Raw genomic sequence first — 13392 nt, 5'->3', positions numbered from 1 at the left:
CCTGGTAGCAGGCTGGCGCGACACTGGAGCAGTGCTAAGAGTTTAAATCTGATCCATACACAAGAGGATAGAGCTAATTGGAAATGGCATGAGCTTTTGAAACCTCAAAGCCCACCTCAGTGACCCACCTCTTCCAATGAGGCCACACCTACTAACCCTTTTCGGTTCCACCAATAGAGGACAAGCATTCAAATTAAGAGTGTGGGGGTCATTTTCATTCCAACCATCATAGTTCCATAATGTTTTGGGTTTTAGCTTGGCATATAGTAAGTAGCCTTGGGATCTTCCTAGCGATCTCAACTTTGACTTCATTTTGGCTTCATGTAGTCATTGAGTTCTCTTATAATCAATTTTAGATTGTGTTATAATTCTTATAAGTTAGACTCATCCAAACAGATTTTTTTAATGTTTTGTTAGCTTTTACTTTGGCAGCAGCTTTGTTCACAGAAATACTGATTGAAAAGAGTTCTCATAAATCTTTTGCCCTTGCATGAGCACAGCCCCACATCAGCATCTGTACCAGGGGTTTACATTTATTATTAATTAACTATATTAATGAATAATTGCCATGCAAAGTCTGTGCAAGATAGACTTTTCATATTATTCTTCACATGAGTGCAAGATGTCAAACGAATTTGTTCCTATCTACTTTTGATATTTATGCTAAATGGACCATTTCAGGACATTCATATAATGTGCAATGATTGGGTCAAGTCACTGGCATCAGCTTATTTGTTCTGAGAACATTTAGTCTTCTAACGGCTACTTGAAATAAAAGAGCTAGAGATGCTCTTCGTGTTAGGGCATTTGCCAAGAATATGCAAGATTCTGGGTTTGATCCTCAGTACCTAACACATACATATCCCTCCAAAAAGGTTTGTTTTGGTTTTGTTTTTTTTTTTAAGATTTATTTATGAGAGTATATATTGTAGCTGTCTTCAGACACACCAGAAGAGAGGACAACTGATCCCATTACAGATGGTTGTGAGCTACCATGTGGTTGCTGGGAATTGGAATTCGGGACCTTTGGAAGATCAGTCAGTGTTCTTAACCTCTGAGCCATCTCTCCAGTACCCCAAAAAGGTTTACGACTGCTGGTTAAGCATTGCCATCCTGTTATGTTACAGAACATAGAGTAGTCTGCTTTTCCTTTTTTTTTTTTTTTTTATTTTAACAATATGGCCATTAGCTGTCTTACCACCACCTCCTCCACGGACATCCCAGACTCTGCCACATTCTGTTTATGGGAACAGAGTACTTATGCACGGCTTATTTCACAGTGTGGTGACTGGTAGGTTTTGGTCTGTGCTGTTGGAAATGACAGACTAGCATTATTTATCGGGACTTAATTCCACAGTTTATATGTCCCACTTTTTTTGTTTTGTTTTGTTTTTCCAGATAGGGTTTCTCTGTGTACCCCTGCCTGTCCTGGAACTCACTCTATAGACCAGGCTGGCCTCGAACCCAGAAATCTGCCTGCCTCTGCCTCCCAAATGCTGGGATTACAGGCATGTGCCACCACACCCGGCTTGTCCCACAGTTTTTATTAGTCAAGTGTTGATGAACCTTTTAAAAATATCTGTCCTTTTTCTTTCCCTGTAAGTGATGCGTTTATGGACTGCTTGTGGAAAGAAGTTCAAGCTGAAAGGTTATTTATTATTGTTAGATCATCAAATGTGACTATAGTGTCCATAGCCTTGTATCCAAAGGCTGGTTTCCAAAGGGCCTCAGGATTAGAAATTCTCTGCTCCCACCTCTGGGAAGGTGAAGATGGTCAGAACAGGTCTCGGTTTTTAGGAAAATGTCCTATAGTGTTGTAACTCAACAGACCCTTCAGGGTCTGAGCTCAGGCGCACAACCCCTCAGCACACAGCTTGATGAAAGATTGATGCAAGAGCATAAAGTTTATTCTTCCACGTACGTGGGGTCACTCATCCTCGCAGGCAGAGTCAACCCCGAACACAGAAAGCATACAACTTTTATACCCTCTTTGCAAGGGGGATGGATTACTACGAGTAATATATTTTTAAATTTACAGGTCAAGAGGGATTTTTGCAATAAGATTGTTGACAGTTTGTGGCCTTCCCTGGGACCCAGTAGCAGGAGGGGCGGGGGGGGGTGATTCAGGGAGCTGTTACTTTTATTTTTGTCTTGTCTTGGTCAGAACAGTCAGAACAGCTTGGTCACTTTGTACCTTAAAACTTTGTTGCCGGGCTGTGGTGGCGTATGCCTGTAATCCCAGCACTCTGGGAGGCAGAGTCAGGCGGATTTCTGAGTTCGAGGCCAGCCTGGTCTTCAGAGTGAGTTCCAGGACAGCCAGGGCTACACAAAGAAACTCTGTCTCGAAAAAACCAAAAACCAAATCCAAAAAACAGACAAACAAACAAAACACACTACCATAGACTCTAGTTGTAACTAATGTACTACATACTAAAATACCAAAAAGTCAACAGAGTAAATGAACTGAAGGGCATATGGGAATCCTATGTATACCAAAAAACAAAAACACCCCAAAATTTTGTTTATGTTCTTGGAAACCTCTGCTCTCCTATAGCTACCAGCGAAGGCCAGGAGCCTGTCAGCTCCTCAGCCAGGCTGATCTCTATTTCCTAAAGGGGAAGCTACAGGTTAGGCCTTCAGCAGCTCCTCACAGAGGGGCACTGTAACAGAGAAGGAGTCTTGCCTTCCACAGGAGCACAATCAGTTCTTCCCCAGCGTGGCGCTTTGTGTGGAGTGGTGCAGCTTTTGTTGACTCCCTTGCCAGTCCCACTCCCCAAACCCACTCCCACTCCCCAGTTCCATTCCCCAGTCCCACTCCCCAGTCCCACGTGGTGATGCAGGAAGGCCTGCTTGAGCATCATCACTGTTGCTTGTGGAGGCCATTACAGTCCTCTCCTGTCTGGTACTGGTCACTACATTTTTGCTGAGAGACAGTAAGGAGCATGTGCATTGTTACATTTTTTTATTATGTTTTGGAGGAGCAGAGATCTTGATAATTCTGTACCTTAAGATTGGTCTGACACAGTCTTGCTTCTGGCTTTTATTTTATGTGTATGAATGTCTTATCTGCATGTGTGTATTCATCATGTGTGTACCTGAGGTCAGAATGTGGTGTTAGAGCCCTTGGCCTAGAGTTAGCTAGCTGGGAACCACCATGTGGGCAGTGGGGATGAAGCATGTGTCTTCTGCAGGAGTACTAGATGTTCTTAACCATGGAGCCATTTCTCAGCCCCTACCAGTGTCTCTTTTTTATTTCTGTTATATAATTGAACATAAGTTTTTCCGCTTTCTAAATCATTTTAGAATTTCATTGTAATAGCAAATTGTCTGGTCTCTTTGAATTGTTTTTGAGCTCCTATCTATTGCACTCCTGTGTTCGGTTTGTGTATTTTGAGCAGTGTGTGTGTGTGTGTGTGTGTGTGTGTGTGTGTGTGTGTGTGTGTATGTGTGTGTAAACTAGAGAACAGTTTGCAGGAGTGTGTTCTGTCCTCAACTGTGAGTCCAGGAATCAAACTCAGGCTCTCAGGCTTGCCGAGTCATGTGATAGGCCCTGTAATTCCCATTTAAATTTTAAATAAAAGCTACAATGGGCACTGGAGAGATCACCTAACAGTTAATTGACATGAATTCAGTTCCCAGCACCTACCTCTAACAATTCACAATTGTCTATTAACTCTTAACTCCAAAGGGGTCCCACACACACTTTGGCCTTGGTGGGCACTTCAGACATGTGGCAGACACCCAACATAAATACACATGAGTAAAAATTTTAAAAAAGCAATTTTTTTCCTAAAGCTATACTGAGTAAATCCAAAGCTTTGTACTAGATGGAAGATAGCTTCTTTTTTTTTTTTTTAGAGATTTATTTATTTATCATATGTGAATATACTGTAGCTGTCTTCAGACACTCCAGACAAGGGCATGTCAGATCTCGTTACGGATGGTTGTGAGCCACCATGTGGTTGCTGTGATTTGAACTCAGGACCTTTGGAAGAGCAGTCAGTGCTCTTAACCGCTGAGCCACCTCTCCAGTTCGGAAGATAAGATAGCCTTCAACTGGTTTAATGTCAGGAGGAGATAACGAGAGGCATGAAACCTGATACTTTTATTTATTTAATTTGAATATTTTCATATTATAAAAATTACTGTTTTACATTTGTGTGTGTGTGTGTGTGTGAGAGAGAGAGAGAGAGAGAGAGAGAGAGAGAGAGAGAGAGAGAGAGAGAGAGAGAGAGAGAGATGATTGAAACAACTTATAGAAATCAGTTCCACCAGGGATTGTCTGCCTCAGGGACACTCGGAGCAGTCAGTTCTCCACTGTGGCGGTCCCATGAGGTTCATCAGCTCTTTACCTGCCGAGCCATCTCACTGACAGGCTCACTACCTTAGTTTATCTTTAAAACCTTAGAAATGCTTAAGAATGTACCTATCTTTCTGATGGTGTTTGAAAATGGTCTTTAAGCTGTTGGACATATTTTATGTGTTTAACTTTAGGCTATGGAGTTACTGGTAGAGAAAGCAATTAGCAGTGCTTCTAGTCCTCAAAGCCCTGGAGATGCCCTGAGAAGAGTATTTGAATGCATTTCTTCAGGGATTATTCTCAAAGGTAAGTGTTTTTATTAAGTAAAATTAAGTTTCTTTATTGAATAAGAGGCTTTCCCAAATAGATAATGCTACTAACACTTTTATCTCTTTACAATGATTATAGGCAGCCCTGGACTTCTGGATCCTTGTGAGAAGGATCCCTTTGATACTTTGGCAACAATGACTGAGCAACAACGTGAAGACATTACATCCAGTGCACAGGTAATTGAGTTCTTGTTGGATTACTGTCCCTAAGCCTGGGGGTTTTGTAATTGTTTCTTTATATGTAATAACTTTACTAGTCATTTTGTGATACTTAATTGGGAAGTATACCTTTAAAGAGGTTATTAAAAACATTTACTGCTGGGTGGTGGTGGTACAGGCCTTCAATCCCAGCACTCAGGAAGCAGAGGCAGGCATACCTCTTGAGTTAAGGATAGCCAAGGCTACACTGAAAACCCTTCTCTGGAAAAAAACAAAACAAAACAAACAAAAAAAAGATTTACCTTGCCAGAAGTGGTAGGGCTCACTCATTTAATCCCAATGCTCAGGAGATGGAGCCAATTAGGTCTGTCTAAATATTTACTTATGTGAATGAATCTGATTATTGTATAATTTTGTGTTTGTCTTTATATGCCATGAAAAAAATTAAACACTTCAGTAATTACCTAATCAAGGTAGCATTTACAAAGCTAATCTCTTCCTCCCTAGCCACTCCACTCCAAAGAGGAAATAGGGTCATTCATTCAGTGATCCTTAAGTGGGGACAGATACATGTGGCTCGATGGTAATATCTTGCCTAACATACACAAAGTACCCTCCTCCCCAGGCTCTGTCCCAGCACTGCAAAAATAAACATTTTGTATTTGGTGGTGTCAGTTCCAAGGCTGAGGCTAGAGGGACGGCTCGCACTTTAGAGCATTTGCTCTCCCTGCAGATGGTGCAGACTTGCTTCCTAGCATCTGCACCACCGCTCACAGCCATTCGTAACTGCCCCTAGGGGACCCAGCATCCCCTTTTGCTTTCCTTTGGCATCAGGCAAGCACTCACCATGCTCAGATATATTTTTTTTAAATTCCAAAATTTTAGGAATAATTGGTGTGAATCCTCTTAATTATATTTGCTGCTAATATCCACTTATGGCAGAATTCTCTAATGAACCACTTTAGAAATGAATCCAAACCAAGGTAGTATGTTGCTCAGTGACAAGCTTGCTAGATAATTAAAGACCTTGGATGGTATACCCCAAATCTGCCTGCCCAGATTGGGGAGAGGCATTCTAGGGATTGTAACTGAGTAAAATCTGAACAGTTGGAGCACAGGAAGCTACAACGCTGTAATGGAAGCTACCATTTACCATTGGGTTAGGAAATCTCTAGAAAGTTGTTTGGTTGGTTTGGGGTTTTGGGAGGGGGGGATTGTCTGTCTTGTCTGTCTGTCTGTCTGTCTGTCTGTCTGTCTGTCTTTTGAGCCAGGGTCTCATTATGCAGCTCTTAGATGGATCTCTGTGCTTTCAAGGCCAGCCTGGTCTACATTCTTGAGTTCTACCAGTCAGGACTACATAGTCATATGTGAATATAAGGATATGTAAGAGAATTTATATGTAATAAACCTCATTCTTAAGTGAAAAAGGGCAAATCATCAACAATAACTGATTTTGCTGTTAAAAATTAGATATGTATGTGAGTTAAATGACTTAAACATACATCAAAAGACTAAGAAGTGCTCTTAACATTAAAAAAATGGGCTTTTTTTTTTCTTTTACATTAGAGTTAAAGGTAAGGATTATATAATGAGAATATTGTATAAACTCTTTAAGGCCATTGAGTCACTAAAGAGTGCTGTTAGTTATGAATAGCCAGGCATTGGTGGCGCACGTCTTTAAGCCCAGCACTTGGGAGGCAGAGGCAGGGGGATTTCTGAGTTCGAGGACAGCCAGGGCTACACAGAGAAACCCTGTCTTGAAAAACCAAAAAAAAAAAAAAAAAAAAAAAAAATTACAAGTAAGAATTGGGTATTTTTTGCCAGGTGGTGGTGGCTCACGCCTGTAATCCCAGCACTTGGGAGGCAGAGGCAGGTGGATTTCTGAGTTCGAGGCCAGCCTGGTCTACAGAGTGAGTTCCAGGACAGCCAAGGGCTATACAGAGAAACCCTGTCTCAAAAAAAAAAAACCAAATCCAAAAAAAAAAAAAAGAATTGGGTATTTTTTCCTTTGAGGGTGGGAGATTTGAGACAGGGTTTCTCCTTATAGCTCTGGCTTTCCTAGAACAGGAGCCCGGCTCCACTGTAGGAGCAACAAGTTGTTTTAACCACTGACATCTTTCCACCGCTCCCACCACAGGCTAAATTCATTTAAAGACTGGTTTCTTCTAGCTAAGTTATTTGGAAAGCAAATAACTGGAAGCACACAGAAACAATCCCCCCACCCCCAAATAAAAGCCTCTCAGGACATAGTTATGTCCCTTCTGATTAATCACTGGTGGTGAAACAACCCATTCTGGTGTTTACTTCCATAACGTTTTCCCTCATATTGTCGTATGGAGAAGCAAACGTAGTAAGAATTGATGTGCTTCTGTGCCAGTGAGATAGCTCTGCAGGGAGAAGGGAGAGTGATGCCAACTTGTGCTCTGACAATGGCATTCAAGTAAATAAATGAATAAATAGAAAGTTCAGGGCTTACTTTGACTTTAAATTAATTCTATATTCTAACTCTGTTTGCAGTTTGCATTGAGACTCCTCGCATTCCGTCAGATACACAAAGTTCTGGGAATGGATCCATTACCACAAATGAATCAACGCTTTAACATCCACAACAACCGGAAACGAAGAAGGGATAGTGATGGAGTGGATGGATTTGAAGCTGAGGGGAAGAAGGACAAAAAGGATTATGATAACTTTTAAAAAGTTTGTATAAATCTTCAGTGTTACAATAGTGCCGGTTTATTGACTGTTTTCCATTCATAATAATGTCTACTTTAAAAGTTTATCAAGAGTATAAAGAGTTTCATGGAAGAACCAAGTTTTTCTATGATATTAAAAACTTATTGTATAGTGTCAGGTATTATATGGATGGAAAGAAATAAATTTGAATAGGGAAATATAGTGGTCCCCCCCTTCATTATTTTGATTTTATTGACTGGTTGCCCTTGCTCCCTGTATTTTTGTGTCTTTTATTAACTAATGCATTGTGTTATTAAATCTTTACTGTATTTAATGCAGGATTTGTGCTTCAGTTGCTCTGTGTATTTTGATACTTTTATTTAGAATTTTGTTTGCTTTGACACTAGTTGTAAGTTACCTTGTGTTATAGATATCCTTTACCCCTTAATACTTTATAGCAGTACGTTTTTTTGTAACGTGAAACTGCAGGATTTTTTTCCTTTGTTCTGTATGTGAAGGATTACAATATAAAAAGCTACCCTGCCATTTAAGTGCTCAGAACTAGGTGTTTCTGCAGATCTTGTGGCATTTGTCTATCTAGTGTGATATAAAAAGGTGTAATTAAGACAAATTCGTTAATCTAATCAAGTTTGCTGTTAGTTGTGCATTAGCAGTATAAAAGCTAATATATATTATATGGTCTTGCAACAGTTTTAAAGCCTCTGCATAATTGATAATATAATGCATGACATTTTTGTTTTTAATAGACATTTAAAGTAATTTTAGGTTTAACACGTAGATCTTTGTACAGTTGACTTTTTGACATAGCAAGGCCAAAAATAACTTTCTGAATACTTTTTCTTCTGTACAAGTGGAAAGAGAATTTTTCACATATAATGGGCTATTGTTTTCAAAAGAACTTTATCATTGTGCATCTAACAATAACTAGCCCTGATTATGTGACAGACAGTTCCTTACTGACGTGTGTCAATACTCTAGCAGCAGCTACAGTAGAACTCAGTTGAATGATTCCCACACAGCCTGTCACCCACCCAGGTCAGTTATAGGTCTATTAACTGTGAGATTGATAAAGTATTACTGATTTAAAAAAAATAAGATTATCTAAGGAAAAAACAAAACAGAAAATTATTTGGTGTGGCCATCCTACATGCTTATGTCTTATACAGAATGCTACTACCCCTAGCAGTGGTGTAATAAGAAGTTACATCTTACTGTGATATGTGTGTGCTCTGGTGCACAGATGTCGTTTTGTTGTCACAGCACTACAGTGAGATACAGAAATAAAAACTTAAATTCATGTAATGACTGACTTGTGTTATGTAGTAGGCTTGATGGTTACAACTTTTGCTTGATATACTACTTATGCTTCAGTAAAACTGTATTCATATGTACTATGTATATATGTGTTACTCCTGACAAGCGCGTGTTGGTTGATGACATAATTCTAAAAGTTTTTAGGTTTCACTACCATATTGGTTCATTTATCTAAGGTTGGAACCCTTCCCCAGATGAAAGAATACAAGACTGGCACTTTTGCAGATCTGTCTATATTATCTGTTGTGTTTATAAAAAGAGAAAGAGGGGGGGGAATATGTTTTGGTGGGTGTGTAGTCAGGTGTGGGAGGAGGGGGTGCCTCCACAGGCCCATGCGGAGCCATCCCTTCCTCCTGAGTGGCCAGCCACATGATAGTATAGTATAGAGTTTAGTCAGGGCCTGGGGAGGGGAGCTGAGAGCGTAGTAGAGGCAGAGAAGACAGAGAGAGTAGAGGAGTAGGGGCCGGCCATGATTGTGGGGGGTGATGGGGAGAGAAGGGGAAGGGATGAGAGGACAGAGAGAAACAAAGGCAAGAGAGCAGAGGGAGGCAAACAGCCCCTTTTATAGTGAGTCAGGAACACCTGGCCATTGCCAGGTAACTGTGGGGCGGGACTTAAAACAAAATGTTAAATTACCTGTATGACTTGAGCAAGCCTTTATTTTTATGGTTTACATTTTTACTATGAGGTTTTTTAATACATTTTTTTTTTTTTGAGACAGGGTTTCTCTGTGTAGCCCTGGCTGTCCTGGAACTCACTCTGTAGACCTGGCTGGCCTCAAACTCAGAAATCTGCCTGCCTCTGCCTCCCAAGTGCTGTGATTAAAGGCGTGTGCCACCACCGCCCAGCTTAATACATTTTCTTTAGAAGAGAAAGTATTTTACCTCAAGATTTGAGGTCCAACAGTCTCAGAGTATGGGCTCTTCATCATAATACATCACCCCAAATATTTTTTAAATTTTTCCATAAAATAAAAAGGGAAGGAACCATACCTATCAATTTCTGTGATACCAATATTGTTACCTAAGATACTCAAACCGAGAAAACAAATACACAGAAAAAAATTTCCTGATGAGTTTAAGATATAAAAATTCTCGGCCGGGCGGTAGTAGTGCATGCCTGTAATCCCAGCATTTGGAAGGCAGAGGCAGGCGATTTCTGATTCAAGGCCAGCCTAGTCTAAGAGTGAGTTCCAGGACAGCCAGGGCTACACAGAGAAACCCTGTCTCGAAAAATAAAAAAATTAAAAAAAATTTAAAAAAATCTCAACAATATATTTGCAATCTGAAATTAAAACTGAAAAAGATCATAATCAAGTTGGCTTTATCTGGTGGTACAGGGATGGTTCGATATATGTAAATATAAATTATATAAGTGGACTCAAGGGCAGAAGTCATATGATCAACTCCATAGAAACAGAAAAGGACTTTTGACAAAATCCCAATTCCATGTTAAAAGTTCTAAAAGAGCCAGACAATAGTGGTGTGCAGATTAAAGACTTATTACCTACAGGAAATATTTTAAATGGGAAGGAACTCTAAAGCATTTGAACTACAATTGGGAATAATAGCTACGTTCTACACTCTTGGTATTCAAACCTAGATGGCATGACCCTATTACTAAAGATACAACAGTTGGGTGGCAGAAGAGCAGATAATCAAATCACAACCGATGTAAAACTTCTCCCTTAGCCGGGCAGTGGTGGCGCACGCCTGTAATCCCAGCACTTGGGAGGCAGAGGCAGGCGGATTTCTGAGTTCAAGGACAGCCTGGGCTACACAGAGAAACCCTGTCAAAAAAAAAAAAAAAAAAACCTCCTCCCTTGCTGGAGGTGTCTTTCAAGTCTGCAAGGTGGTATTCAGGCTTCTGAGTGAGAGAAGCCACTGGTGACATCACCCTGCAGAAACCCTACATGTTACAGTACCATCCTCGCAGGCACAGTGTGTCCACTGGTAAGCTAGTGGCAGGAATGCTTTGCGAATATTTTTAGGCTGTTTAGGACTGAACTCGAGACACGTTCCACAAAAGTGAACACATGCTTGGTTATATAAAATCTGACCAAAAGCTCATGGCTTAGGAAGTCACAGGCCCAAAATGGGAACCTATTGCCATCGTCTCAATAAAGAGATATGCTATTAAACTTACGTTTGTTCACACAGCCTAGTGCTGGCCGCAACACTGGGGAGGCGACCTCTCTGCAGTGGTCAGCTGTTAATGTGAGGACAGCATACCTGGTCCAAGTGCTGAGAATAAGTGGTTATTTAATATACAGCCCTAAATGAGCCATCTGAATCTATTTCCTTCTGAAGACTTAGAAAACACTAAGAAGAGACCAAAAGAATAGTAGGGTCATGAGGGTGGGAAGGAGTATTGTAGAATATTCTCTTCTGGACATGACCTGACCATTGAACTGGAGCTCACTACAGCTTTGGATGCCTACCTGCACAGGATCTGTCAACAAGATCAGCATTCTAGAAGGCAGCACAAGTTACACTCAGTAAGCTATAAAAAGGGACTCGTGATTAAAGGGATATGTTATCCGGAGAAGAATCAGAAGAGTAATTACAACATGATATGCCAAAGAACTGGTATTACTCATTGAAATAAAATTCCACTAAAACCATTTTAAAAAGAAGTACTAAGTGTGGTTAGTAGTATTGAATAAGACTCTCCTCCATAGGCCCCTATCTTTAACCTGCTTGGATATCAGAGAATGGTATTACTTGAGAGGGATTAGGAGTTGTGGAGGTGTTGGAGTGGATACGGCTTTATTGGAGGAAGAGTACTTACCACTGGGGTGGGCTGTCAGATTTTCAATGCCAAAGTCAGCCCATTGTCTCTGTTGCCTGGAAGGCCTGAACGTAGAGCCCGTAGTACCATGTCTGCGTGCACACTGCCGAGATCTGCTATAAGCATAATGGACTAAAGCCCTGAAACTGTTACTAAGAGTCCTACCCAGAGAAGACTGCTCAGATGTGAGTTTAAGCCAACAGAAAGTCTTCATGACACTAAACTGGGTGTTCAGGATCCCAGTTGTAGCAGCAGTCTTTCAGTGAGCTTTTAAGCACAAAAACCATATCCTGGGTTGACATACATACTGTGAACAAGCACAGGTAGCCAGAAGTAGAACTACAGAAGCCAGAAAGCAAGGCTAGTTCGTGTAGACTTTTCCCAGGTCTATGAACTTCGATGAATTAGACAAATAAACTAACATTTGTTTTAGTTTTGGCTGGTGATGCTGTCTACACCCTGAATGGCACTTTTACCATGGAGTCAGTTGTGCTAAGGGCTGGGGCCCTGGTCCACTGCCTCCAGCATTCTGCCTCACAGTCTACAGTCCCATTCTCTCAGCCCCTGCCCACAGAGGCCCCTTCCTAGTTCTCTGGCTTCCATTTATGCTCCAAGTCAAACACAGAAACCAAAATATATGAAGATAAGATAGATGGGAAAACATAAGAGTTTTTGTGGTTCTGAGCCTGAGTTGCATCACTCAGTATAATTCTTGCCGGTCCATCTGTTTACCTGCAGATGTCACGGTTTCCCTTTTCCATTCAACTGAGTACATTTTAGTTGTATGTATATACCACATCTTATCCATTGGCTGCTGATAGACATCTAGGTCGAGTTCATCTCCTAGCTGTTATAGATTCGCAGTGAACATGGATGTGCAAGTCTCCTGGTCGAAATGTGTAGAGTGCAGAGGCGCTATCGCTGGATTAGATGAGGGCTCTAGTCTTAGTTTTGTGAGAAACTCCATCCCAGCTCCGCAGTGACTGCACCCATTCACCTTTTCACCAGCATCAAACAAACGCTTGACTTCCCCTCCATCTTTGCCAGTGTTCCTTATCATTTGCTTTCTTTCTTTTTTTAATTGAATATTATTTATTTATTTTTACATCCTGACCTCAGTTTTCTCTCCCTCTTCTCTCAGTCTCACCCCCTCGTCTACTCGTCAGTTTCTCTTCAGAAAAGGGGAGGCCTCCCATGGATGTCAGCCAACCCTGGCATATCAAATTAAGTACTTCCTATCATATTGAGACTAGAGGAGGCAGCCCAGGAGAAAGAAGGGGTCCCGAAGACAGACAATGGAGACCGAGGCATCCCCTCACCCCTCTTAGGCGTCGCACATGGAGACCCAGGCCACAGCACTGCCGCATGTGTACTGAGGACCTACGTCAGTTCCCTGCAAGCTCCCTGGTTGGTGCTTAGTCTCTGAGCCCCTATGGATCCAGTTGACTTTGTGGGCCGCGTTCTTGGGATGTCCTTGACCACTCTGGCCCCTACAATCCTCCTTCCCCATCCTTTGCCAAGCTCTGCCTAATGTTGGCTGTAGGTCTCTGCATCTGTTTTGGTTTTTTGTTTTGTTTTTGTTGTTGTTGCTGCTGTTGTTGGTTTTACAAGACAGGGTTTCTCTGTGTAGCCCTGGCAGTCTTAGAACTCATTCTGTAGACTAGGCTAGCCTCGAATTTAGAGCCACTTGCTTCTGTCTACCAAGCTCTGATCTTTTTTTTTTTGTTTAAGATTTATTTATTTTATGTATGTGAATGCACAGTCACTGTCTTCAGACACACCAGAAGAGAGCATCAGATCCCA

General features: G+C 41.2%; 1 protein-coding gene across 4 annotated transcripts in view; it reads left to right on the top strand.

Moving 5' to 3' along the window:
* Positions 1-8782, top strand: part of Zfr (zinc finger RNA binding protein) — a 64263-nt gene extending 55481 nt beyond the window's left edge. For all 4 annotated transcript variants that reach the window (XM_052160091.1, XM_052160089.1, XM_052160090.1 and 1 more), the window contains 3 exons: positions 4495-4606; positions 4709-4806; positions 7306-8782. In XM_052160091.1, the coding sequence (XP_052016051.1) occupies positions 4495-4606; positions 4709-4806; positions 7306-7485 (390 nt within the window). In that variant the 3' untranslated portion in view covers positions 7486-8782. The remainder of the gene's footprint in view (positions 1-4494; positions 4607-4708; positions 4807-7305) is intronic.
* Positions 8783-13392: the final 4610 nt, after the last annotated feature.

This window comes from Apodemus sylvaticus, chromosome 16, assembly GCF_947179515.1.
Source record: "Apodemus sylvaticus chromosome 16, mApoSyl1.1, whole genome shotgun sequence".
Classification (NCBI taxonomy): domain Eukaryota; kingdom Metazoa; phylum Chordata; class Mammalia; order Rodentia; family Muridae; genus Apodemus; species Apodemus sylvaticus.
The sequence above is the reverse complement of the archived record's forward strand: the minus strand, read 5'-3'. Positions and strand labels throughout refer to the sequence as shown.